The sequence below is a fragment of the Dromiciops gliroides genome, chromosome 4 (genome assembly GCF_019393635.1).
Source record: "Dromiciops gliroides isolate mDroGli1 chromosome 4, mDroGli1.pri, whole genome shotgun sequence".
Lineage (NCBI taxonomy): Eukaryota > Metazoa > Chordata > Mammalia > Microbiotheria > Microbiotheriidae > Dromiciops > Dromiciops gliroides.
This window is the reverse complement of record NC_057864.1, coordinates 418,957,759-418,984,434: the sequence shown is the minus strand read 5'-3', so window position 1 is coordinate 418,984,434 and position 26,676 is coordinate 418,957,759. Positions and strand designations below refer to the sequence as shown.

General features: G+C 38.4%; 2 protein-coding genes across 4 annotated transcripts in view; one reads left to right on the top strand and one right to left on the bottom strand.

Annotated features, from left to right (window-relative positions):
• LOC122756343 (TLC domain-containing protein 4-like) overlaps positions 1-26,676 on the bottom strand; it is a 153,834-nt gene that overhangs the window by 103,346 nt on the left and 23,812 nt on the right. Inside the window, exon 2 of the mRNA XM_044005595.1 lies at positions 8,927-8,988. The gene's annotated coding sequence lies outside the window, so the exon portion shown is untranslated. The remainder of the gene's footprint in view (positions 1-8,926; positions 8,989-26,676) is intronic.
• Positions 26,345-26,676, top strand: part of ALG14 (ALG14 UDP-N-acetylglucosaminyltransferase subunit) — a 120,559-nt gene continuing 120,227 nt past the window's right edge. For all 3 annotated transcript variants that reach the window (XR_006356449.1, XM_044005598.1, XM_044005596.1), the window contains exon 1: positions 26,345-26,628. Coding sequence is in view for 2 of the 3 variants with exons in the window: in XM_044005598.1 (XP_043861533.1) it covers positions 26,493-26,628 (136 nt within the window). In the remaining variant the exon portion in view is untranslated. The remainder of the gene's footprint in view (positions 26,629-26,676) is intronic.

The following is a 26,676-nucleotide window of genomic DNA, read 5'->3' as shown; positions in this document are numbered from 1 at the left end:
TTTGATTCTAAAAGTAACTGGGAGCCATTGGAATTCAATGAGTACAGAGTGACATGATCGGACCTATACTTTAGGAAAATCCCTTGGAGGCTAAATGGATGATGGATTAGAGTATAAAGAGGCTTGAGGTAGGCCAACCCACCAGTATGCTACTGCAATAGTTGGTACAGGAGGTGATAGGGCACTAGAATGAACCAGAGTGGTGGCAGGATTAGAGGAAAGAATGGGGCACATTAGAGAGATGTTGTAAAGGTGGTGGTCGATATTCTGTAGTAGTTTTTCACCCAACTACAGGGAATCCCACAATCTCGCAGTCAGAGAATACATCTAGCCCCAAACAATCCTGGTTAAGAACTTCTTCTAATCATAATTACTGACATTAAATTGTCTCTTTAAAGTTTTAGAAGTACTTTGTATCCGTTATCTCTCAACACCATGACAACCCTATGAGGAAGGCTTCATAGGTATTTTATCTCCCTATTTTATGGGGAAAGAAACTAAAGCTCAGAAATAATGTGATGACCTGCCTATGGCTACCCAGTTAGTAAGTGCCAAGGGAAATTTCAAACACAAATTGGCTTCACTCCAAGTCTAATATGATAGCCACTGTGCCACTGAGGTCAAGTGAAGGGTATAGGAAAAGAAAGGAAAGCCCAGGACAGATTCCTGTGGGATGGAAACCCATGATCAGCATGTGTGACTAGAATGAAGATCCAGCAAAGGAGACTGAGAAAAGGCAGTCAATAGTGTGACGAGTAAAATCCAATGTGTGGTCACCTTTTTCCTGTCCCCAGTGTGGGGGAAAACTAGCTAGGATATACTTATAAATTAGAAGTGTTAGCACCAGTTTGGGGCATTAAGCATTTATTAGTGAAAAAGAGAACACCTGGGTCAGAAAACCAAGAAAAAAAACTACCTATCCTATAAGAGAGATAAGGGTTCAACCTGGTCTGCTTCTTCTTAGTCCTCTACCACGAGCTGTTCTGAAGCCTGAGAGAGGAAACAGAATTTCACACTTCTTGCCTCCCTCCCCCGGAAGAAGCCATCTTTCAAGCTGATTGGTCAGTGTCATCCAAATTCCTTGGTTCACTGGACTTGAGGGTGGTCTCATTGTTGAATTCAAAGTTCTTAGCTTCTGAGAACAATACCCTATTGAGGGCTGGCCAGGTGTGGTTTCGATTTAATTAACTTTAAGTAGGTTAATCAGCAAAGTCAATCACTCTTAGTCAGTCTCACTTAATTCAATCAATCTAGATTACTCTCCTCTGGTTAGGGCCTTTGGGTGTTGACAAAAGCCCATTATTTCTTACAATAGGTAGGAGGAGAGCCAGAAGAGAGTAGTCAGAAGAACCTTGAGAGAAGAGAGGGGAGCAAGGAGAAGCATTTGATCAACAGGAAGTGATCAACACTGGCAAAGGAGGCAGAGAGGTAAAGAAGGATCAGAACTAAAAAAAAGCCATTGGATTTGGCAAGTAAGAGAACATTAATTTGGCCCAGAGATTCCATTAATAAGTTTATACCAGGTATAATGTCATATCAAGTGAGGTCACACTTGTAAAAAGTGTCTAGTAAATAGTAGGTACAATATAAGTGCTTATTAGCTTCCTTCTTTGCCCCAAGGAAGTCATTAGTAAGAAGAAAGTGCCCATATACATAAAAATATTTATAGTAGCAATTTTTGTGAAAGCAAAGAATTAGAAATAAAGTAGATGTCCATTGGTTGGAGAATGGCTAAACAAATTAAAATAAAACTAAATTGTTTTATTACTACTATTTACTAAATTATAGTACCTGAATGTAATGGGATATTAAGGTGCCTTAAGAAGTGAAAAACGTGATGAATAGAGAAGCATGGGAGGATCTACAGGAACTGATAAAAAATGAAGTAAATAGAGCCAAGAAAACAACATCCATGGTAACTACAACAATGAAAACGGAACCATATTCACAAAACAAATTTTAAAAAATAAATCAAAAGTTGCAAAATGATAAAGAAAAAGCACAACTTGAAATAAAAGATATGAGAAGTTGCTCACAACCTACTCTCTCATTGGGCTACATGCTGCGACACTGGTGGCCCTGGCCTCAATCAGTATTGTTCAAAACATGTTTTTGTATTTTTTCAATGTACTGTTCAGTTTTGTTGACATTTTCCCACTTGTTTTTCTTTATTTTTGTCTTTTAAAAAATACTTTTTGTTATATGGGATGGCTCTCTGGGAGGAAGAAGGGTACTGAGGAAAACTATGATTATGTAAAAGCCAAAGTTATCAATAAAATAATTTATTTTCTTTTTTTTTTGAGAGCATTGCCTTCACCATTCTCTAAAGTTATTGATATTGTGACCTACTTGATTATTGAGGGCACTGATCAAAGAAGGAATTTAGTAGTTATTAGGTTATTACTGTTTAATTTGATGGTATAGAATGTTACTCCAAAGCTTTTTTTTAACATGTTGTAACCTTTTCCTTGTTCAAGATTGCTATAAATGTTAGCTCAAATTTTTCTTGTGGTATAGAGATTTCTAAAGAAATTAGGTGGGAGTTGAGTAAAGGGGAGGAAGAGAACTTTATGTCAGTTTGAACATTTCTCTCTATACTACAAGTTCTTGAATTTTAAATGTTAACAAAATTATTTCTAGTATACTTGTGCCCAAAATGCAGAGTACATTAATTTTTTAAACATCTATTTTCTGGGTACAATCCCACTCAACCAGTTCCAAATCTACCTTGAAGTACTATTTCTTATATATCCCAAGAATAGCATGAGAGACTGTTAAGTGTTTTGCTAAAATCTAGGCAAACTATGTCAAAAGTATTTACTAATCCGGTAACTGTCTAAAAAGGAAATGATGGGGGCAGCTAGGTGGTGCAGTGGATAGAGCACCGGCCCTGGATTCAGAAGGACCTGAGTTCAAATCCGGCCTCAGACACTTAACACTTAACACTTACTAGCTGTGTGACCCTGGGCAAGTCACTTAACCCCAATTGCCTTGCCAAAAAAAAAAAAAAAGAAATGATGACATAGCAGAATCAATTATTGACGTACCAATGTTGACATTCCGCAATCCCTGTTTCCTTTTCTAGATGTTTATCAGTAATCTTTTAAATAAAATGTCCTGAAATTTGGCTAAGAATTGAAGTCAAGCTTTCTAGCCTATAGTTTGCAGACTCCACACTCTTAGAAAATCTGAACATTTGCCTTCCTCCAATCCTGTGACAAATCTTCTTTTCTCTCTAATATTTCAAAAATCACTGATAGTAGTTCATTAACCATATAATGCTTTCATTACTCTCAAATATATTACATCTGGGCTTGGTGACTTCAAGGTCTTCTCTTACCTACTCCTTACTTAGGTCTCAATTCCTTATCCCTAATAGTTCCAACTATTTTTGTTCTATCCTTTCTTCTACTTCAAAGATTATTCTCCATGGAAGCATCTCCAAGTTCATTCTTTCATCTATTGCATTATCTCATCTACTCCCAAGTAGTTCTATCTCTTTTCTGATCTTTCTCTTTTCTCCAATGTAGTTTTAAGAACTCTTTTTTATCCTTATCTTTCCTTGCTAACCTCAGCTTATTCTAGTTTTAGCATTTCTGATGCTATTTTTAGAGGATTGTGACATGCTTTTTCATTTATCATCTAATAGCTGCTCCCCCTGCTATTGTCTGTACATGTTTTTTTTTAATCTAAATTTCTTGGTAAGTCCCCTACACATCCACATTAATCTCTTAAAATACTACCTTCTTTTTAATTAAAATTTTTTCTTTTATATATTCAGAATTTGACTTGTGAAAGTTATCCTTCCCTCCTAAGTTTACTTCCCTTTAGAATTGTCCTACTTAAAATTTATTTGAATCCTTTGAATTCTGCTTTTCAAATATCTATGCAAATATCCATGCAAATCTTTCCTCTCTTCTATCATAAATCAAATAGTACATTACTTCCCCCAAAAGTTCCCATAATTTCCATACCCCAAACCAAGTGAAAACTTGGGCAAGAATCTTTCTCTCATTGCTTCCTCTATGTTTTTAAAGAATGAAATTATCAAGTCAGGCCCACAAATTAAGTTGCACTGATTTTGGCATGAATAAAATGTCTTCAGTACTATCTGCCTTTCCCTATAAGTAAAGCAGTTACTAACACTTTAGAACATACTGAACATACTAACACTTTAGAACGTGCATACTGGAAGGTCACAGTACATCCATCTTTTGGTAGGCAAAGCAACCTACTTACTGTAGTGGCATAGCATATAGTGGAATACTTCATGAATAATAGTTCTTCATGCTAATCAGGATGTAACATATAATTAACAAAGAAGTCCATGGAACAAAACTAAAGGATATCACCAAAGAATTACATGATGGGGGGCAAAACGATGGGCTGGTTATTTGGTGAGAGCAAAGGATTATACATGGATGTCCAGAGTGTTCCACTGGTACCCTCAAAATGTCAGAAGAAAAAGAGAATGCCTTTAAACATGTTTCATAGACCTCTTTTGATGACTACCTGGAAGGGCATGGATCAGAGTTGCACAGGATGGGCAGGTAAAGATTACCTGCAGAGTTATAATCAGCATTCCAGGAAGGGAGCTCTTAAACTGATGAGCTCACAGGTCTACTTAAGTATCTGAATAAGATTTATAAAGTACTTTCCTCAATACAAATTGTAGGTATTACTATTCCCATTTCCAAGATCAGGAAATTGAAGCTGAGAGAGGCCAAAGTTAGACAGCTATTAAATGTGAGAGTTGAGATTTTGAACTCTGGTCTCTCATGACTCCAGTACTCTTGCCCCAAATCCACAATGAACAACTACACATTTCACACTGATTGTTCCTTTTTGTACAAAGAGAAGGTAAAACAGAGTTAGAAAAGGAAAAAAGACTAAAGCACACCTTGTGCTTTTCTTTTCTTTTTTTTTTTGTTGTTGTTTTTTTCTTGGTGAGGCAATTGGGGTTAAGTGACTTGCCTAGGGTGACACAGCTAGTAAGTGTTAAGAGTCTGAGGCCGGATTTGAACTCGGGTCCTCCTGACTCCAGGGCTGGTACTCTATCCACTGTGCCACCTAGCTGCACCACACCTTGTCTTTTTGTATCGAACTCACTTTTCTAAGCTGCTCAAAGAACTTAGGAGAGAAAAGGAAAAAGATTCAGAGAAACAGAGAAAGAAAAAAAAAAGGAAGGAGGCTGGTCCTGGGCTAAGGTTGGTTACTCCAAAACTGAATAGAAGAGGTTTTCAAGTTGGAAAAGATTCAAGCAATGGAATCCAAGGACAAGAAACATGATATGCTCTTACTTTTTCTGTGAGCTCTAGAACTGAAAGTTTAGTAACTGGGACAATGAAAGTAGATGCTGCCAGGGACTTTCTCATGAATAAATGAGCAGCATAAAATGGTTTATGTTGATATTTCCCAAGATAGCTTAGAGATTTTCTTTTTCAATACATTTTTTCATGCTATATTAACTTTAGAATGATCATGAACTTAAGAGATTTGGTTTATATGATGATAGTGTATGTATATATACATATACTATCTATCTATCTATCTATCTATCTATCTATCTGCATGAGAAGAGGCAGCAAGTCCCACCCCTGATACACAGTGGTTTGGGTATCCCTAGGTGAGTTACTTAATCTGTTAGTGCTTTAGGCAACTCTCTTAGACTGTAAATTGCAGAGAAAGTGCTGACCTGCATTAATAGAAGGAATTACCTCATCTGGGAATTTCCTAGGTCAACAAAATCACAGGTCCAATCCATATTCAAATATATGAGTGCATGCATAGATATGCTTATGTATATATACACAGAAATAACGTATTTATATAATGTTTTAAGGTTTACAAAGCATTTTCTATACATTATTTCATTTGACCTTCACAACAATTTTTTATGGTACTATTTCTATTTTCAGATGACATCCTAACTCAAAGTCTAGCACTTTTTCGATTATACCATGATACTACTCATTTATAAATATATAATTAGATTTTAAGCTCATTGAAGGCAAGGATTGTTGGGTTTTTATCTATACACAAGGACTATTGTGTATAGCAGTGTCTTATACATATTCCAAAACACCAATGTATAATTTATATGTGTGTATGTATGTGTATGCACCTGTACCTATATTACATGTGTGTATATACACACATACACACATATATACATTGAATATTCTGAGTCTGTGCTATCAGTGGTGTGAAGAACTCAAAGCATTGGGAACTCCCAGAGTGGAAATATTTTCTGCTAATGCAGATCATCAACTCATCTGTAACTTATAGTTTTATAGAGCTGTTGGTACATTAAGAGATTAAGAGACTTGTCCATGGTCACACAGATCTTCCACATGTATGTCTTAGAGGCAGAACCTGAAAATAACACCTGGTTTCAAGTCTTTCTCATGAGACATACTAGTGTTGTGATCATGGGCAAGGTAACCTGTTATTGCTATACATGTGCATATACAAACACACATACATAGAAAGAGAAAACTTATTGTATCTTAATGGTCACATTAAGATCATCTGAGTGTATGAATGATCAGGTTCTCACAGGATCTTAAGTATCATATCTATTTGGGGTGAGCTTGGATCAAAAACCTGAGAAATGGGAGAGATATTCTGAATGGCATAGAAAGGTCCTTGAAAAAGCCCACAAAGCCCTTCCCCTGTCCGTTTCTTCCCATGAAATTCTGATTTCAGAAGTGAAAAAGGCAGACAAATGGGCAACAGCCTCTTGCAAAGTACTCTGACACTTAAATTGATTTTACTATATGATTCAGTTCAACAAGTACTTATTCCATGCCTATGATGTGGCAAGGCACTGTGCTAGACAATGGGGCAAAGTGAATGACAAGGAGAAAACAAAAACCAGGCCCCATCCTTGAGATACTTCTATTCTATTGGAGGTGGCAAAAGGCCAGAGAGACACTGGACAGCTGATAGAACTTCCGGTGTTATGTAGTTTACCTAGAAGACGTGGGCTAGCTAAACTTTCTCTGTCATTTCTCAGATTTTCCAACTGTCCAGCTGAGTGCCAGGTGGTTCATAACTTAACATGATGACATCACATTGAACAAGAAAGTTCTTCATCAAAAACTCCTGGTGTGACATACTAGTTCATTTAATGAGAAGAAATGCCTAAGTTCAAGGAAGAATTTTCAGCCTCTAATGTCCAGATGAGAAAATAGTTCCCATTAAGGCTAGAATTCTCTAAATTCTTCTATTCATAGAAAAGATTGTACTAATTCCATCAAGCCCTGAAGAACACGACAAATCCTTCTCAAAGAAATTCATAAGATAAAAGAGATTCATTTAATCAACTACCTTGAAAAAAAACAAATCAAATGAAAAATGCATATTTCTCAGATTATGATATGCAACTGAATAAGCAGACTATCAAATTGACCTATCAATAAGTGTACCTTAGATAAGTACTGCAAATGGATAATAAGCTGTGCTTAGAATTAAGGAGGAAGAGATTGACATGGATTACATTTGGGAAACTGAAGTACCATCAATGAACCCAACCTGCTGGCTCCTGAAAAAAAAAATTAACAACAATATTCTCTTTAGTGATGACACTTAGCTGTAAATCATGGAACCCCATAATTTCAGAAAAATCTAATTTATAGGGAACAGCTAGGTGTTGCAGTGGATAGAGCACTGGCCCTGGAGTCAGGAGTACTCCAGGTTCAAATGCAGCCTCAGACCCTTAACACTTACTAGCTGTGTGACCCTGGGCAAGTCACTTAACCCCAATGGCCTCACTAAAAAAAAAATCTAATTTATAAATAAACTAAGTCACTAGAAAGATGCATGATAGACATACTTGGGCTATATATAGCATACAGCCAGATCTCAATTAGTACAAATAATGAATCTGGTGTAATGGTCATATTTTTCTAATTTACTCTGTGTATTTTCATTGGGCTGGAATAAATTGCCATATTCTGTACAATTGTAACTTTGAATAACACAAATTTGAATACATGCTTTATTACCCATAACACTTTGTGTGTGAGGGATGAGTACAATTGGAAAAATTAATGTTGGCAAAAATGAGAGATAACAGATGGCAAACCCAAATGGTACACTGGTACCCAAGAAATCCCCCCAAAAAACATGAGGAAGGCCTCTACTGCAGAGAGAGATCCTCTGTGAAGGATTTATAGGTAAAGAGCAGGTAAGAATAGTATAATATGAGACAGCATGAAGAAAGGCTTCTTTCTTGCTAAAAGGGGAGGTCTGTACTTATGAAAAAATAGATGCTCAGGGGCAGCTAGGTGACGCAGTGGATAGAGCACTGGCCCTGGATTCAGGAGGACCTGAGTTCAAATCTGGCCTCAGACACTTAACACTTACTAGCTGTGTGACCCTGGGCAAGTCACTTAACCCCAATTGCCTCACCAAAAAAAAGAAAAAAAGAAAGAATAGATGCTCCAAGAGTATCAAATGACAATAAAAAAGGACTATTGACCCAAGAAATCTATACAATCTTGCTTCCTCTACATCTTTAATAATAAGATAGAAAACTATCTGCTATGGATAACACATATAATTCTGGCTGCAGCCAGGACTAGGTTAACTACTGTTTGGCCTTTTTCCACCTTGAAATAGCCAAAAAAAATAGTGGCAAACATGAAGCCCCTCTGACATGTCTGAAAAGCTTAAACTTTTCAAACAATTCAATGAACATTTATTACACATTAAGAGCAAGATAATGTGGAGGAATGCATGGTATAATGGATAGAGAACTAGCCTTGAAGCCAAGAAGATATGGGCCAAGTCCCACCTTGAACACATCCTGGCTTTGTGACCCTGGGCAAGTCACCTAACCTCTCAGTGCTTTAGGCAACTCTCTAAGGCTATAAGTTACAGAGAAAGTGTCTACTTGCATTGGTAGAGAGAGTTTCCTTACCTGGGAGTTCTTTATATTGAAGAACTCATAGGTCCACGGTCACTATTCCCTGATACCAAGCCCTGAGGATACAAAAAAAAGAAAAAATGAAAATGACCCTTAAGGATACAAATAAATAAATAAATGAATGAATGAATGAATGAATGAATGGATGAATGAATAAATAAATAAATAAAATGACCCTTACCAACAAGAAGCTTACAATCTACTGGGGACCCTTCATTCCTATTTTCTGTGGGCACTGATCTTACAGAATTGAAAGCTATATTCTCTTGATACATGCTACCATTTAACTCTGAGGCCTAGGCTCAATATCATGTAACTCTGATGCCATGAATAATGAAATAACAGTTCAATCCAATTCAGTTCCACAAACATTTATTAAGCATCATCTGGGAATCATAGCACAATCACTTAAATCACTTAAAATCACGTGAAAATAAGGAATATGATTTAAGTTCTTATGGTTAATAGTCAAGATTTAGTTAAGAAGGCATCAATTTGTATATGTGTTTTTTACTATGGGCTAAAACAGTGTTTAACAATACTTAAAGATAATAAAGTAAATTATACTAATTTAGCAGTGCTATATTTTAAGTATAATTGGCTAGATCTTACTATTAATCTCTCAATTATCTACATCTGAAAAAGACTAGAGAACAACTAAAACTATAATAATTTTAATGGCACTCTCCTTTCACCTACTGGGTGGAGGCTGGTCAAATTGAGGTAAGATGTTTTACAGTAATTAAATAGTTTTAAGGGGCCACCATATTTGCAAATTCAACTGTATTCAGTGATAGAATTCAGAAAGATTTAAGTTGGAAGGGGAGATTCTGTTAAATGCTACACAAACTTTTTCTTAAGATTTGGAGCAATACTAAAAAATTTAAAGTCTCTACTATTCTAATTCTTTTTTTTTTTTGGTGGGGCAATGAGGGTTAAGTGACTTGCCCAAGGTCACATAGCTAGTAAGTGTCAGGTGTCTGAGGCCAGATTTGAACTCAGGTCCTCCTGAATCCAGGGCTGGTGCTTTATCCACTACACCACCTAGCTGCCCCCTCCATATATCTTTATAAAGAAAGAATTAGAAGGGGGCAGCTAGGTGGCACAGTGGATAAAACACCAGCCCTGGATCAGGAGGACCTGAGTTCAAATCTGGACTCAGACACCTGACACGTACCAGCTGTGTGACCCTGGGCAAGTCACTTAACCCTCATTGCCCTGGAAGACAAGACAAAACAAAAACCAAAACGCACATACACACACACAAATTAAGAGATAAAGATATATGGGAAAAGCTGACTCATCAACTACTATGGCATCTTCCTGTTCCTCAGAGCAAAGGGAAATAGAGAGAAAATCATTTCTATGGGAATAGCATGTCCTAAGTCCAAGCAGCTAATTTCCATGTGTTACAAAGGTGATTAGGTTCTCTTGCTCATTCCCTGACATTTAGTAGCTGTCTCTAAATTAAATTATGTGGTAAATGTTTCCCCAACACACACACACACACCTCTTATGCCACTAAAAGGTGAAGGCAAAACCTAAAATACAAGTCATATTCTGGTGAGATTTACTGAGGGATATGAGGTATTGAAGAGACACATTATAGCTGGACAAATCTAAAGGGACATGGAGTACTTAAGTCTGAATGTTGCTTTCTACTCCCTCAGGTGATGAAAGACACACCCATCAAGGACTATAAGATTTCTTCTATTCTTGCACCAGATTTCTCCATGGCATTACTTGCCTATATTCACATGAGGGGAACATAATATCTTTAGCAGCAATGTGGTTTAAGGCCTTTGATGTTAATCCTTATCAGTGAGGCCCTCTGCTTTCAAGTGTTCCTGAAGATTTATAAGTACTAATTTTCCAGGTGGCACATGGCTTTGCACCTTAAAAAGCTTGGAAAAAACCCTTTCTGAGTGCTAATTGGCCAGAGTTCATAAGCTAGCTCTTGGATAGTCCTTTTGTACTCATGATTGGTTTTTGGCCCTCAATAGCCTTAAATGTAAGCATCTGCTGTGTAGAGACTGGTTCCTAAAATTAACCTAAAGATGGCTTGTGGTTAATGACATTGGGAGGTGGTGGTTATTTTAGGATGAACAGTCTCCTCAGCTTGTACTAATAATCTGAGAATAAGGGGGTTTTTTTGGTTTGTTTTTTGAAGGACAATGAAGGTTAAGTGACTTGCCCAGGGCCACACAGCTAGTAAGTGTCAAGTGTCTGAGGTCAGATTTTAATTCAGGTCCTCCTGAATCTAGGGCCGGTGCTTTATCCACTGTGCCACCTAGCTGCCCGCCCTAATAATAATTTTGACAGGAACTACTGTGGTCCTGGAAGGAGTGGGAAAGAATCCTTTGCAAAAGCTAAAAGAAAAAGTACCCAAAAAACTAGGCCAAATGATAAAAGAGGTACAAAAAAGCCAATGAGGAGAAAATGTCTTGAAAAGCAAGATTGGCCAAATGAAAAAAGAGGGCATAAGAATTCAACTGAGCAAATAGAAGCTAATGACTTTATGAGAAATCGAGAAACAATAAAACAAAACCAAAAGAATGAAAAATAGAAGATAATGTGAAATATCTTATTGGAAAAATAAATGACCTGGAAAATAGATCCAGGAGAGATAATTTTAAAATTATTAGACTTCCTAAAAGCCATGATCAAAAAAAGAGCCTAGATGTCATCTTCCAAGAAAATAACAAGGAAAACTGCCCTGAAATTCTGGAACAAGGGAGTAAAACAGACATTGAAAGAATCCACCAATCACCTCCTGAAAGACATCCCAAAATGAAAATTCCCAGAAATATTATAGTCTAATTCCAGAGCTCCCAGGTCAATGAGAAAATATTGCAAGCAGTCAGAAAGAAACAATTTGAGTACCACAACTACAGTCAGTACCACACAAGATTTAGCAGCTTCTACATGAAAGTATTGGAGAGCTTTAAATATGATATTCTGGAGGGCAAAGGAACTGGCATTACAACCAAGCATCTCCTACCCAGAAAAACTGTGTTGAATACTTTAGGAGAAAAAATGGGCATTTAATGAAAAAGAGGACTTTCAGGCATTCTTGATGAAAAGAGCAGAGTTGAATAGAAAATTTGACTTTCAAATATAACACTAAAGAGAAGCCTAAAAAGGTAAACAGGAAAAGGAAATCATAAGGGATTTAATAAGGTTAAATGTATACATTTCTACATGGAAAAATGATACTTGTAACTCGTAAGAACCTTATTATTATTAGGGCAGTTGGAAGGAGAATATAGAAGCAGAGGACACAGGTGTGAGTTGAGTATGAAGGGATATCTTTAGAAAATAAAATTAAGGGGTGAGAGAAAAATGTACTGGGAGAAAGGGAAAGGGAGAGGTGGAGTGGGATAAATTTTCTCACTTAAAAGAAGCAAGGAAAAGCTTATACGATGGAAGGGAAAATGGGGGAGGTGAAGGGGAGTGAGTGTACCTTACTTTCATTAGAATTGGCTCTAAGAGGGAATAACATACACACTCAATTGGGTGTAGAAATCTATCATACCCTGCAGGAAAGTAGAAGGGGAAGGGGATAAAAAGGGTATGTGATAGAAGAAAAGGCAGATTGGGGAACAAGGTAATCAGAAACAACACTTTTAAGGAGGGACAGGGTGAAAGGATAAATAGAAAAAATATAATAAAATGCGGGGAGGGAATAGGATGGAGGGAAATATAGTTACTGTGAAAAAAAAATTTTTGAAGCTAGTTTCTCTTATAAAGGCCTCATTTCTCAAACATAATAAAGAACTGAGTCAAATTTATAAAAAAAAAAAAGAGCCATTCCCTAACTGATAAAAAGTCAAAAGATATGAACAGTTTTCAGATGAAGTAATCAAAGTTATCTAAAGTCATATGAGAAAAATGCTCTAACTCACTATTGATTGGAGAGTTGAAAGTTAAAACAATTCTGGGGTACTACCTCATACCTATTAGATTGGCTAATAGAACAGAAAAGGAAAATGACAAATATTGGAGGGGATGTGGAGAAAATGAGATATTAATGCACTGTTGGTGGAGTTGTGAACTAATTCAACCATTCTGTAGAGCAATTTGGGACTATGCCCAAAGGTTATTAAACCATGCATACTCTTAGACTTAGCAATACCACGAATAGGTCTGTATCAAAAAACAGATTAAAAAAAAAGGAAAAGGACCTACAGGTACAAAAATATCTATAGCAGCTCTTTTCTGGTGGCAAAGAATTGGAAATTGAGGGGATGCCCATCAATTGTGGAATGGCTGAACAAATTGTGGTATGTGATTATAATGGAATACAACTCTGCTCTAAGAAATGATGAGCAGGATACTCTTAGAAAAAACTCGGAAAGATTTACACGAGCTGATACAATGTGAAATGTACTGTGTACAAAGTAACAGCAATATTGTCAGATGATCAACTGTGAATGACTTAGCTATTCTCAGCAACACAATGATCCAAGAGAACTCTGAAGGACACATGATGAAAAATCCATCCCCAGAGAAAGAAGTGACGCTGTCTGAATACAGATCAAAGAATAATTTTTTCTTGAGTTTTTTTGTCTGTTTTCTTTCACAACATGACTAATATGGAAATGTATAACAGACTTGATCAATCACTTAGCCTCCTTTCTAAAGGTTCAAGTTCATACATCAGTTGCATCTGTGAAATTTAAAATTGGATATTAGATCATAAATCTCCCCTACTTAACTTTTCCCTTAATTTATCTCCCAGACTAGTAAATGGAAGAAGCTTCTGGTTTTCTAGATAGAGCCTTTATTGTATATAAGGTGTTGTTGATTAGAAGGATAGGAAAGTAGAAATACAGTAGAAATCGTCTTAAATCTAGGCTTAGTCTATATTTCTTATAAAAACTCACCAAACCAAAAAAGGCCACCTTTTGAGTGAGGGAGACCGTCTGTGCTGCCCGCCAGGAGTCCTGCCAAGCAGGCAAAAAGGCCTCTTCCCTTCTCTCCACCCCGGAAGTCAAAAAAAAACCCCGGCAGGCAGTCTGACATGCGCAGCAGGCGGACTGCACCCGGCAGGCAGTCTGACATGCGCAGCAGGCGGACTGTTCATCTCCTCCCCAAAAGGGTGGTCCTTGAAAAAACTGGCGTCCTTCAGTTATCCTAACCGACTGTTAAAAACTTTCATATTTTACTACATTTCCCCCCTTTGCTTCCTCAAGAAATGGAATGTTTCCTTGATGGAACAGTAAAAAGAATATAATAACCTTTGCTGACTAATAATATGTGAACAACAATACAGAAAAGGAAGAGAGGAAAGTTTTGTCCAGAGGGGCGATTTTTTTTTCTTTCCTCATGAACCGACGCTTTGACATTTGTCTTGCAAAGGGAGAGCCTCTGCAGAGAGTACATGTTACAGATAGTATATAACAGAAAGGAGATAGTAAAAGCTAATAAAGCAAAACAGTTCATATAAAGTCTCTGAGTTCTCTTGTCTTCTTGAAGTGGTAAGATGTCATCAGGAGGAAACTGGATTCTGGTCTGGAAAACTGGATTCTGGACTCTGGTCTGGATTCTGGACTCTGGACTCTGGTCTGGAAAGCTGGATTTCTTCTTTAACTGTTTGAATTGCTGTATTTTTTTTTTTTTTTTAACTAAACCTTAGCATAGCATTTTGCAATCAGTAACACTTTTTACCACCATGTGTCTGGATCAAAGCAAATTTAGTATGTGTTCATGACACCTGAAAATGTTATGGAAAGGTTATCATACCATATCTCATGGTTCCGAGACAGCCAGTGATTGTGCTAGGCCACAGGTGAGTTCAACTGAGTGAGATAAAAAGATAAATAAGTTCAGTTAAATTAGGTTAAATTAGGAGGGAGAGAGGATGAATACTGGACTGTGCCTAGTAATTGTGCTCTACATAGTCACCATCATAAGCAAACCATGGACTTATGTATACCTGTCTCTCCTTATATTCTCTCCAGGGCCTGCATCAGAGTTCACAGCAAGTTAGTCTCTGAAATGATAAGTTTCCATATTTCTGAAATCTCATTAATTTCACCAAAGACAATATGATGGTAAAAATGTGTGCTATGCTGCATAACTGAGAATATATTAGTGATATATACAATAATTCCAAACCATACCCAGAGTATAATGACATATAAATAATAAATGAATGTAAATAGCTGATTATATTAGACATTGTTACATAATCTTCTTTTAGACATTATTACATAATCTTCTTTTAGCAAGTAGACCACATCATCTTATACATGAATTCTCTAGTATAACAGTAGCAGATACTTAAAGTGGTGATTAATTCATCAAAAAGAAATAAGACTTCAATTAGCAAGATTCGATATTCAATAGCATATACTTAAAATGTCTTTGAAAAGTCACTTAGTTTACAAAATCGGGTTTTTAAAGAAAAGCAAAAGAAACAAAAGTAAAAAAAAAAAAAAAAGCAAAACCAAAAACCAAAAATAAAAGGCAAAAGATTCGCTAAGCACCCTTTTGTGCTCTTAAAGAATTTAAAGGTGTGGTGAATTCCAGGTCTTTTCAGTGCCTTTCAAAAGTCAAAACAAAACAAAAAGCAAAAAGGATTAAAAAAAAATAGGTATAGGGTAGGGAAAAGGGTGGGAGAAATTGAGGTGGGCCAGAAAACTAGGCCATGTGCTTCAGTGCTTTTGCCTGTGGAAGGAAATGCTTGTTAAATTTTAAGGTATTTAAGCTGCTAGAGTTTGGGGTATGCCACATTGTTTTAACTGGTTCCCCAATTCTCTGCATGCCAAAGTGGCAGGGGTTTCTGAATTGTCATTGATCTTTCTAATGCTGTCATAATGTTCTTTATGGTAGAAAATGTGGAGTTCTCTAGCATCAGTTTTGTCTGTGCCACTGATTCTCAATAAAGGCTGATTTAATTGATGAACCACAACATTCAGCTGATGCTGCTTAGCAAATGCTACAATTGTATCATTTCCTCCCCACTTTCCAAATTTCTTTAATTCATCAACATATTCTTCAAAAGGGGAGTCATTTACTATAAAAGACTCAAACTCTTGTCTATGGTTAATCATATAAGAAGCAGCTTCTTGTCTGTGTCTGAGATGATTTCTACAGTGACCTTCTAGCTGGTCTGCTAAAGCCCTAAAAAGGCAATTTCCGTCTCCTGATACTTTACGAAGACTGAGTCCCAAAGCATTTAACTGATCAGTGGGATTCTTAAATGGGAACTTCCTGTTTCCTCTGAACTTTCTTTGCTCTTTAACAGTTGCTATCGTTAGGGTTTTTACCTCTTTAGCGTCTACCTCAGGTCTATCTGAAATGTCTTCACCTATGAATGGTGCAGGCTTTATATGAGAGCAATGAATCCATGAGTCTTTTTCACCAATTTTAATGGCAGTAGGAGTTGTCAATAATACCTGAAAAGGTCCTTCCCAGGCAGGTTGAGTTCCACTGATTCTCTGAAAATTCTTTACATATATTTTATCTCCTGGGTTGAAGTTATGCAATGAAAAGTCTAATGGTCCTGCCTGGACCACAGCTCCTGCCTCATGGAGTTCTTGGCCTTAAAAGCATACTGATTATAAGACTGACATGTGGAGCAGCCCGAGCAGATTCGAGATGCTGTATTAGTCACACCTGGTGCTATCCAGGTTCTCTTAATAGAGTCTACAATGCCTTGTGTACCAAAATGGCCTTTTCTGTGAACAGAGAGGCATACCTGGTGGTAGAATTTCCGGGGAAGAAATGGCTTACCTTCCGGAGACACCCAGATGCCATTGATCTGTTTCGCCTTAAATTTCTTTTTCCACTTTTCTACTTCAGAATCGTCATAGGTTAGGTTGGAAGGAATATCCTCAGAAGGTGAAAGGTTAAATACATGTTCAGGAGCTTCTAATGCAGCAAGCTTGGCTGCAGAATCGGCTCGTGCATTTCCCTTTGAAACAGGATCACTATTCCCTGTGTGGGCAGGGCAATGTACAACAGCTAGGGAAGAAGGCAGTTTCAGGGCATCTAAGAGGTCCTTGATAAGGTCCCCATTGGCAATAGCCTTGCCCGAGGATGTTAGAAAGCCTCGTTGACGCCAAATCATACCAATAAAGTGGCATATGCCAAAGCCATATTTCGAGTCAGTAAAAATAGTGGCACTCTTACCTTTGGCTATATTACAGGCCTGTGTAAGAGCCACAAGTTCAGCAGCCTGTGCACTAAAATGGCAAGGCAGAGAAGCTGCCCAGAGGGTGTCATAATCAGAAACTACAGCAGCTCCAGTAAAACGGGTTCCCTCTCTCATAAATGAGGAACCATCTGTATAGAGGACAAGATCAGGATTTTCTAAAGGTGTATCAAAAAGATCATCACGGGGTTTTTCAGCCATATCAACTAAAGAAGCACAGTCATGCAACGGTTCCCCCGAGAATGGTAAATTAGGGAGTAGTGTTGCTGGATTAAGAACTGTGCAGCGTTTTAAAGTGATATTCTCATTACCTAACAGGGTTATTTCATACTTAGCCAGCCTTTGATCTGAAAAGGCTTGTGTCCTGTGACGTAGTAAGAGAGCCTCCACTTCATGAGGGCATTGCACAGTTAGAGGGTTACCTAGGACCAAATCAGAGGCTTTTTCTACCAAAAGCGCTGTGGCCGCCACTGCTCTAAGGCAAGGTGGCACTCCAGCCGCTACAGGGTCCAGCTGAATTGAATAGTAGGCTATAGGACGCTGGTTAGGCCCCAGTGACTGAGTCAGGACTCCAGAAGCCACCCCCCTTTGTTCATGCACAAAGAGAGTGAAAGGCTTACTATAATCTGGCAGTCCTAGGGCAGGTGCTGATAACAAGGCCCGTTTTAATTCTTTTATGGCTGAGAGATGCTGGGGATCCAACTGTAAACTGTCTGGAACAGAACTTTTTGTAAGAGCTATGAGGGGTTTAGTAATTTCACCAAAAGAGGGTATCCATTGTCTACAGTACCCGGCTGCTCCTAGAATGGCTCTCAACTGCCTCTTAGTAGTGGGGGCAGAGAGTTGTTGAATGGCCTGGACTCGCTTAGAAGAGACAGAGCGAGTTCCAGCAGCCAAAATAAATCCTAAATATTCTACCTGGGGCAAACACCATTGTACCTTTGTCTTGGAAACCTTGTGTCCTCTCTTGTGCAGCTCCAGCAGTAAGTGACGGCTATCTTCCTGACAAATTTCAGCATTAGGAGAGGCCAAAAGTAAGTCATCAACATATTGTACTAGTGTGGAGGCTTTAAAGGTAATAGAGGCCAGATCCTGCTGTAAAATTTGGGAAAATAATGTGGGACTGTCTACAAATCCCTGTGGGAGTCTAGTCCAGGTCCACTGTCTATTTTTCCAGGTAAAAGCAAATAAATATTGGAAGTCCTCATGTACTGGTATGGAGAAAAAGGCAGAGCAAAGGTCTACCACTGTGAAACATGTAGATTCATAGGGAATTGAGGAAATTATCATAGCCGGATTTGCGACTATAGAATGTCTAGGAATAACATAATTATTAATCGCTCTAAGATCTTGCACAAAGCGATAAACAGGTTTACCATCTGGCCCAGGCTTGGGTTTTTTAACTGGCAAAATGGGAGTATTGCATGGAGAGTGATGACATGGAATAATAATACCCTGGCTTTTCAAAGCCTCAATTATAGGGGTGATCCCTTCTATTGCTTCCCTAGACAATGGATACTGTGGAATGGAGGGGGGTGGTCCCCCCTTAACTTTAAAGGTAACAGGCATGGCAGACTTAAGGAGCCCCACCTCATTAGGGGATGAGGCCCATAAAGACTCAGGAATGTCAGAGGGGATTTTGGATACCTCCCCTGCTGTTCCTTGAGCTTCTGTAAGTAAAATTGGTAATAAATGAACAGTATCCTCTGGCAATTGTAAGGAGACAGCCCCATCTGGAGCACAAGATATGGTTGCTCTAAGCTTGCAAAGGAGATCACGACCTAATAAATTTACAGGGGCATCAGGCATGAGTAAAAATGAATGTTCTACTGTTAAGGGCCCCATAGATACCATGCGAGGATTCAATTTTGCCACTCTCTGGCTCTTTCCTGAGACTCCCACTACATTTAAATATCCTACAGGTCTACACCCAGCATCTGGTTTGCTTACTAATACTGATTTAGAGGCTCCTGTGTCTAGCAGACAATCATAATAAGTCTCCCCCACTTTTAAGGTGACATGTGGTTCATTACTCTGGGGAGGTGAATGGACTGGCACAAGTGCATTCAAAAAATCCGGATCTGGGAATATATGGCTTTCATTATCTATGTTCCATTCCTCCCCAAGACACCGTCATTCCTGTGTCCTCTTCTGAGGGGGACCTTGGTTACCATTATTCTGGTACTGCCTTTCTGTATTCCTCCGAAAAGATCTATTTCTATTTTGATTTCGCCTGTAATTAGAATTAGAATTTCTTCTCCAAGTCCTACATTCTCTCAATTCATGCCCCTCCTTACGACAGTAACAACACACCTTAGTGTCCTTGCTCCGGTGTTCACATGGCTGACTAGGAATCGCTGGTGCCAGAATGCTCTGTTTAGGGTGATCTGGATCTTCCTCACGTGAGTCAAAGACATAATTTGCAAGTTCCTTAATTCTATCTACTGTGAGATTTCTCCAGTCTGGACATTGTTTCAGAAAGTATCTGCGTATTTCTGGCAGTGAATTATAAACAAATGTGTTGAGAACGATATAGGAATCTCTTAAATCTACTGGATCCAATCTGGTGTACTGTCTAGCGGCCTCACAAAGTCTATCATAAAATCTGTTTGGTCTTTCATTAGCCTCCTGAGGTAGGCTTAAAAATTTCTGCCAGTTTTCCGGTTTTCTAGAGCAAGATTCCATTCCCTTCAGAAGTGTTTCTCTAGCATCTTTTAATCTTTGGAAATCCCTATCATCATTATAATTCCACTCTGGATCCTTTAGAGGCCATTCCACATTGGCCTTACCTTTCGCAACAAGGGCATTTCCTGCTGAGATAATATCTGTAATCTCAGTTGGGGACAGTAAAGTTTCCAAAAGGCAAGTAACATCAGCCCAACTGGGTTGATATGCATTAAATATAGTCCTTAACTGTGAAATTACAGTGTTTGGATTTTTCTCAAAACTAGGGATGAAAGATTTCCATGCGCTCAAGTCACTTGGTCTAAAGGGGCTATATTTTCTGACTTGAATTGGCACTCCCTTTTTACTATGTTCTATAGCTTCCTGCAGAGGGAGTAGTTTCTGTTGATCTGATTCTAAACTTGGATCATCTCTAGTAGAAACAGCCATTTTGAGGTCTCTCTCCATATGTGAGAATTTCATTTCGAGGTCTCTCTCCATATGTGAGAATTTCATTTTGAGGTCTCTCTCCATATGTGAGTATTTCATTTTGAGGACTCTCTCCATATGTGAGAATTTCCCCCATATCATAACAATGATAATAACAAAAACAAAACAAGACAAAAAAAACCCAAAAAAAATAAAATCCTTAGTCGTATGAACTATGGATGTGGTATTAAAAGGTATTTCAATTGCAGGCATAAAATTTCTACTTATATTAAACGTATTTTCCCAAAGATTCTCACTTATACTATTATACAAAAAACTTTTTGCTGCCTGAATGAGGAAAAAACCAATAATGTTTTGAAGGACCATTGAGTAAACTATTCCTCTAAGTCGGGACGTTATGCTGTCCCAATACATTCCGATGAGAAAAATCAAAGGGATAGTAGAATATTCGAGCATCTTGCCCTTTAAACTGGGCTGGCTTTTCTGTTTAAAGCAAGACTTTTAGAGGCTTAAAGTCTTTAAGGGAGATTAGACAAAGGGAAAGTCCGTGGCGGGGGGGGGGGGGGGGGGGGGTATTCGGAAAATCCACCGAATTAGCCGGCTTATGGCCAAACTAGGGAGGGTGGGAGGGTCCTTAAGGTCCCTTCGGGGTCGCCAAACTGTGAAATTTAAAATTGGATATTAGATCATAAATCTCCCCTACTTAACTTTTCCCTTAATTTATCTCCCAGACTAGTAAATGGAAGAAGCTTCTGGTTTTCTAGATAGAGCCTTTATTGTATATAAGGTGTTGTTGATTAGAAGGATAGGAAAGTAGAAATACAGTAGAAATCGTCTTAAATCTAGGCTTAGTCTATATTTCTTATAAAAACTCACCAAACCAAAAAAGGCCACCTTTTGAGTGAGGGAGACCGTCTGTGCTGCCCGCCAGGAGTCCCGCCAAGCAGGCAAAAAGGCCTCTTCCCTTCTCTCCACCCCGGAAGTCAAAAAAAAACCCCGGCAGGCAGTCTGACATGCGCAGCAGGCGGACTGCACCCGGCAGGCAGTCTGACATGCGCAGCAGGCGGACTGTTCATCTCCTCCCCAAAAGGGTGGTCCTTGAAAAAACTGGCGTCCTTCAGTTATCCTAACCGACTGTTAAAAACTTTCATATTTTACTACACATCCCAAACTTTAAAGTGGGTCATAGTAGCCAAAATGCAATAGCCAAAGCCTAAAGTGGAAGCAAAGCATGGCTGAGAAGCTTTACTCCACTGGAAATTGACAAGAGAATTAAGGAAAATATCTAAACTTTGAAATAGGTGTAATATGAAGATGGATTGAGAAAGAAATCAGAATTAGGAAAATCTAAAAACTAGAAAGGGGGATTGAAAAATAGGGAGTTCCCCAAAAAGATTATTTCACAGAAATTCAGAATGTCAAAATTAAAAAAAAATTTTAGTAACTGTCTTCTCCGACTTATACTTGAAAAAGAATCCGTTCTATGAGTAGTCATCCAGCCTTTTCTTGAAGACCTCCATGAAGGAAAACCCACTGTTTTCCCTGATACCAATCTAAATTTGACTCTTTCCAAATTCCCCCTATTGCTCCCAGTTCTACTATTTGGGGCTGAAGAAAACAAATTTCTTGCCTCTTCCAGGTTATAGCCCTTCCAATTCTGGATGACAGCTATCATGCTGTACTTTTCCCTACCTGTCTTCTCTTTTTGAGGTTAAACATCTTCTGTTCCTTGAACTGATTCTCAAATGGCATGAACTCAAGGCTCTTGACTGTCCTGGCTCCCCTCTTTTAGATGATCTCCAGATTATTATCTTTCCTAAAATAAAGTGCCCAGATCTGGTCCCATGGAGGCAAAGTCCAGTGGGGCTATCATTTTTTTGTTGTTGTTGTTCCATTATGCTATGCCTCTCAGTACAGCCTAAGATTGCATCTGCTTTCCTGGCTGCCAGCTCATACTGTTCATTCATATTGTGCTTGGAGTCCACCAGAACACAGAGATCTTTTTCAGATAAACTACCATCTCACGCTGCCTCCCTCATCTTGTACTTGTAAAGTTGATTTTTGAATCCAGATGTAAGATTTTACATTGACTTGTATTCAATTTCATTTCATTAAGTTCTGCCCAATGTCATAGCCATTTAGATTGATCAATCAACAAACATTAACTAAATACTTACTATGTGCCAGGCACTGAGATCTTTTGGGATCCTGACTTTGTCATGCAATGAGTTAGTTATTCCTCCCAGATTTGTGTCATTTGAAAATTGGATAAACATTCTATTTTGGACTAAAAAGTTAAATAGTATAGGGCCAAGTCCAGATCCCTGAAACACTCCACTGGAGAGATCCTTTCAAACTGGTATTGATCCATTATATACTTTTTTTTCCCCGGGGAATGAGGGTTAAGTGACTTGCCCAGGGTCACACAGCTAGCAAGTGTCAAGTGTTTGGTGTTTGAGGCTATATTTGAACTCAGGTCCTCCTAAATCCAGGGTCGGAGTTTTGTCCACTGTGCCACCTAGCTGCCCCCAATAATTATACTTTGAACTCAGCTATTCAACCAGTACTATATATATATATGGTAACTGCTTTGTAAAGTATGGGAGTGAGGGCAGCTAGATGGCACAGTGGATAAAGCACTGGCCTTGGATTCAGGAGGACCTGAGTTCAAATCCAGCCTCAGAAACTTGACACTTAACTAGCTGTGTGACCCTGGGCAAGTCACTTAACCCTCATTGCCCTGAAGAAAAAAAGAAAAGACCATAAAGTATGGGAGCACAAAACTGCCTTCATTTTATCTTTGTTAGGGTGCCTATTTTCCCACAGCTTCATCAACAGTTATGCTACATCTTTTGTCATCATACTCAAATTTGTATGGTCCAAGGTAAAACCTCATTATTGTTTTAATTTGCATTCCTTTCCCACTTGGGATATGAAGTATGTTTTCAAGTGGTCATTTATAGTTTGCAATTCTTTTGAAAACTGTGCATATTATTTGACCATTCATTTATTGGGGAATGGTATTTTACAACTGTTGGTGCCATATATTTTTGACAATTACATCTTTATTTTGAATATTAAGCTTTTATGGACATTTGATGAGATTTTTCTTCCTACTCTTACAATTTCTCTTCTAATTATATCTTAGTGATTTAATTTACACAAGCTTTTAAATTTTATGTGCTCTAAATTGCCTATTTTATCTTTTATGATTTCTTCCTTGCATTTCATTAAAAATTCTGCCTCTAGTCAGAGTAGTGAAAGATCACTGATCTTTTCTACTTTTTAAGCTATATGACATTTTATACTGAGGTTGAATATTTACTTCGAGCTTATTGTAGCATATGGTATAAGATTTTAAACCAAACTTAATTTCTGCCAGAGCACTTTCTAGTTTTCCAGCAATTTTTCTCAGATAACTCACCCCTCAGTAATTTATGTTCTGGAGTTTGCAAAACACTGGATGAGTGTTTTTGATTCTTTTTGTTGCTCGCTTATCATACAAGTGGATTTCGAATGTAAGTTGATTGGTAAGTTCCCTGTGCTTCCACATTGGTCTTGTTGTAAGTCAGTGCCTTACTTTGCTGACTCCCTTTTTCTTCTCATTCAAATTGGTTTTTTTCTTCAGAATTTCATTTTTAAGGTTGTCCCCTACTGAAAAACTTGGGTTGTATAAACAATTACCAAGATACAAAGGGAAACTAGAGACAAAAATCACTCAAAGGCTAAAAAGGGGGCAGTCTGTCACACAGTTTTAAAAAAATTTCCTCAGTCTATGTTGATGCAATCTCCTGATTTAATACAACTGTCTGGAAGCATAGTGTAGTAGAAAGACCACTGAGTTTGCTATCAGAAGGCAGTGGTTTAAATTCCAACTCTGCTACTGACTATGTAACCTTAGGCAAGTTATCTATGTAACCCTGAGCAAGTCACCTAACTACTCTGGACCTGTTTTCTAATCCACAAAATTAGAGGGTTGGTCTAGATATTCTCTAAGGTCCCTTCTAGTTCTAAATCTATGAACCTATGAAATCCAACAATTAAGAAATGTCTATGTAACAAACACTGCTTGGCTATGGGGATTTAAAGACAAAAATGAAATAATTAACTTTTCTCTTCAGTATGACCTTAATATTCTTGCCCTCTTGTTTGCCCGCAAAAATATCATAATAATTATCTAGTTCTATAAGGAAGCTAGCCTTGTAGTATTTTGATTGTTAGTGCAGAAAACATCTAAATTCATTTGGGGACTATAATTTGTATTCTATTAATCCTACCAAATAACCCATCAGTTATTTAGGTCCTCTCTTATTTTGATAGTTAATTTGGGTTTCCTTGATACCGGAAATAGGATTTCCTTTTTTTAAAAAGTCATTTTAAATCTTTATTACTAGTAAATAAGAATGTAGTCTCTTTGCTGATTATTCTCATAACCTGAGACTACTGAACTCATTTATTGATTTATTCATCGTTTTTTGGTTGAGATGGTTGAAAAGTTTTGTTGAATTGAATTGAATCAATTTGCAGCAATGTATACCGGTACCTGTTTCCACATAGCAAATCCTTGCTGCAACAGAGGGTTTTTTAATTTTGTTTTTGCTATTTTAAGAGATATTCAAATGGTACCTCAGAGCTGTTTTTTCTTTCAGCTGCTCTGGTTGTGTTTTTCACATGTAAATTATCTATCTTTTTAAAAATTTTTTAATTTTTAGTTCCAAATTCTCTCCCTCCTTCCTCCACTCATTAAGAAAGCAAGAAATACATACACAATACATAGTCATGCAAGACATTTCTGCATTAACGACTTTGTAGGGGAGAGGGGAAGCAAGAAAAATAAAGGAAAAACATGCTTCGATCTGCACTAAGAATCCATCAGTTTTCTCTCTGAAGATGGATAGGATTTTTTCAAAGGTCCTTTGAAGTTTCTTTGGATCATTTCATTGATCAGAGTAGCCAAGTCTTTCAAAGTTGATCATCATTGCAATGTTGATGTTACTATGTACAATGTACTGGTTCTACTCACTTCACTTTGCATCAGTTCATATTGTCTTCTCAAACTTTTCTGAAGCCATCCCTTTTATCATTCCTTACCACACAATAATATTAATCACAATTGGATTATCACAATTTGTCTAGCCATTCCCCAACTGATAAGCATGCCCTCTGTTTCCAATTCTTTGCCACCACAAAAAGAGCTGCTATAAATATTTTTGAATATGTGGCTCCTTTTCCTTTGATCTCTTTGGGATTCAGACCTGGTAATGACATTGCTGGATCAAAGGGTATGCACAGTTTTATAGCCCTTTTGGCATAGATCCAAATTGTTCTCCAGAATGGCTGGATCAGCTCACAACTCTATCAACTGGTACATTAGTATCCCAATTTTCCCACATCCTCTCCCCCCCCCCCCCAGCATGTCATTTTCCTTTTCTGTCAAGGTAGCCACTCAAATAGGTGTGATGTGGTACCTCCAGGGTGTTTTAATTTGCATTTCTCTAATCATTAGAGATTTAGAGCATTTAAAAAATGCTACTATGGATAGTTTTGATTTCTTCTGAAAAGTGCCCGTTCATATCCATTGATCATTGATCAATTGGGGATATCCATCTTCCTTGATCACCTGCACAGGCAGGTCAGTTTTGAGGGGGAAAAAAAAGGTAGGTAGGATACCCACGACTCCACGAAGGAACTAGAATACAGCATAAAGAACTCAGGAGGAGGAGGATGGGATCATTCCCATCCTGGCCCTAATTACCTAGGGCCAGCCACTGAACCTTGGGTATTAACAGCAGAAGCTTGCTTTTATTTCTGTAGGGGCGGGACCAATTACTCGGACTAAGAAAGGAAAGGAAGGAAATCCGGACCCAGCAGACATAACACGGATGTGGCATTAAGTGTAGAGGGGCAGGGCGCTGCGCCCGGCAGCGGCAAGAGGTGGGGGAGTGATTAACACTTGGCTCTAAATGGAGGAACCTATCCCTGGTGGCGAAGACAACAAAGGTGCCCTGGGTCGCACTTTTGCATTTCCTACGCTCAGAAGTCCCGCCCCCGGGCCAACAGCGGCTGTACCGTAAATGAGATACAGACCACCACCTCCCATCATTCCCCGCGGCCCCCACCCTCGCCCCACCCTCGAACTAGCGAATAGGCTCTTCAGGCTGCCGAGAACTCGACGGAAAGCGACAGGGCCGAGATATTTCGAGCCTCCTCGGCTCCCGTAGTTTTCGAACTTCTACCGCGGATTTTGCTTCCTGTCTGCGATGTTCACGTCCCCTCTCAGCTAGCATGAATTTCTTCCTCTTCTTGATCACTGTGGGGGTTATTGCCGCTCTCATACTACTGCGGTTGTGGTTCTTGCTCAGCTTCCAAAAAGGGGGGCTACAGCCAGTGTCCGTCAGGGTGTTGGTGGTGGCTGGATCCGGTGAGTAGTCTGGACTATTATCCTCGCTGGTCACATGACATTCCCCTC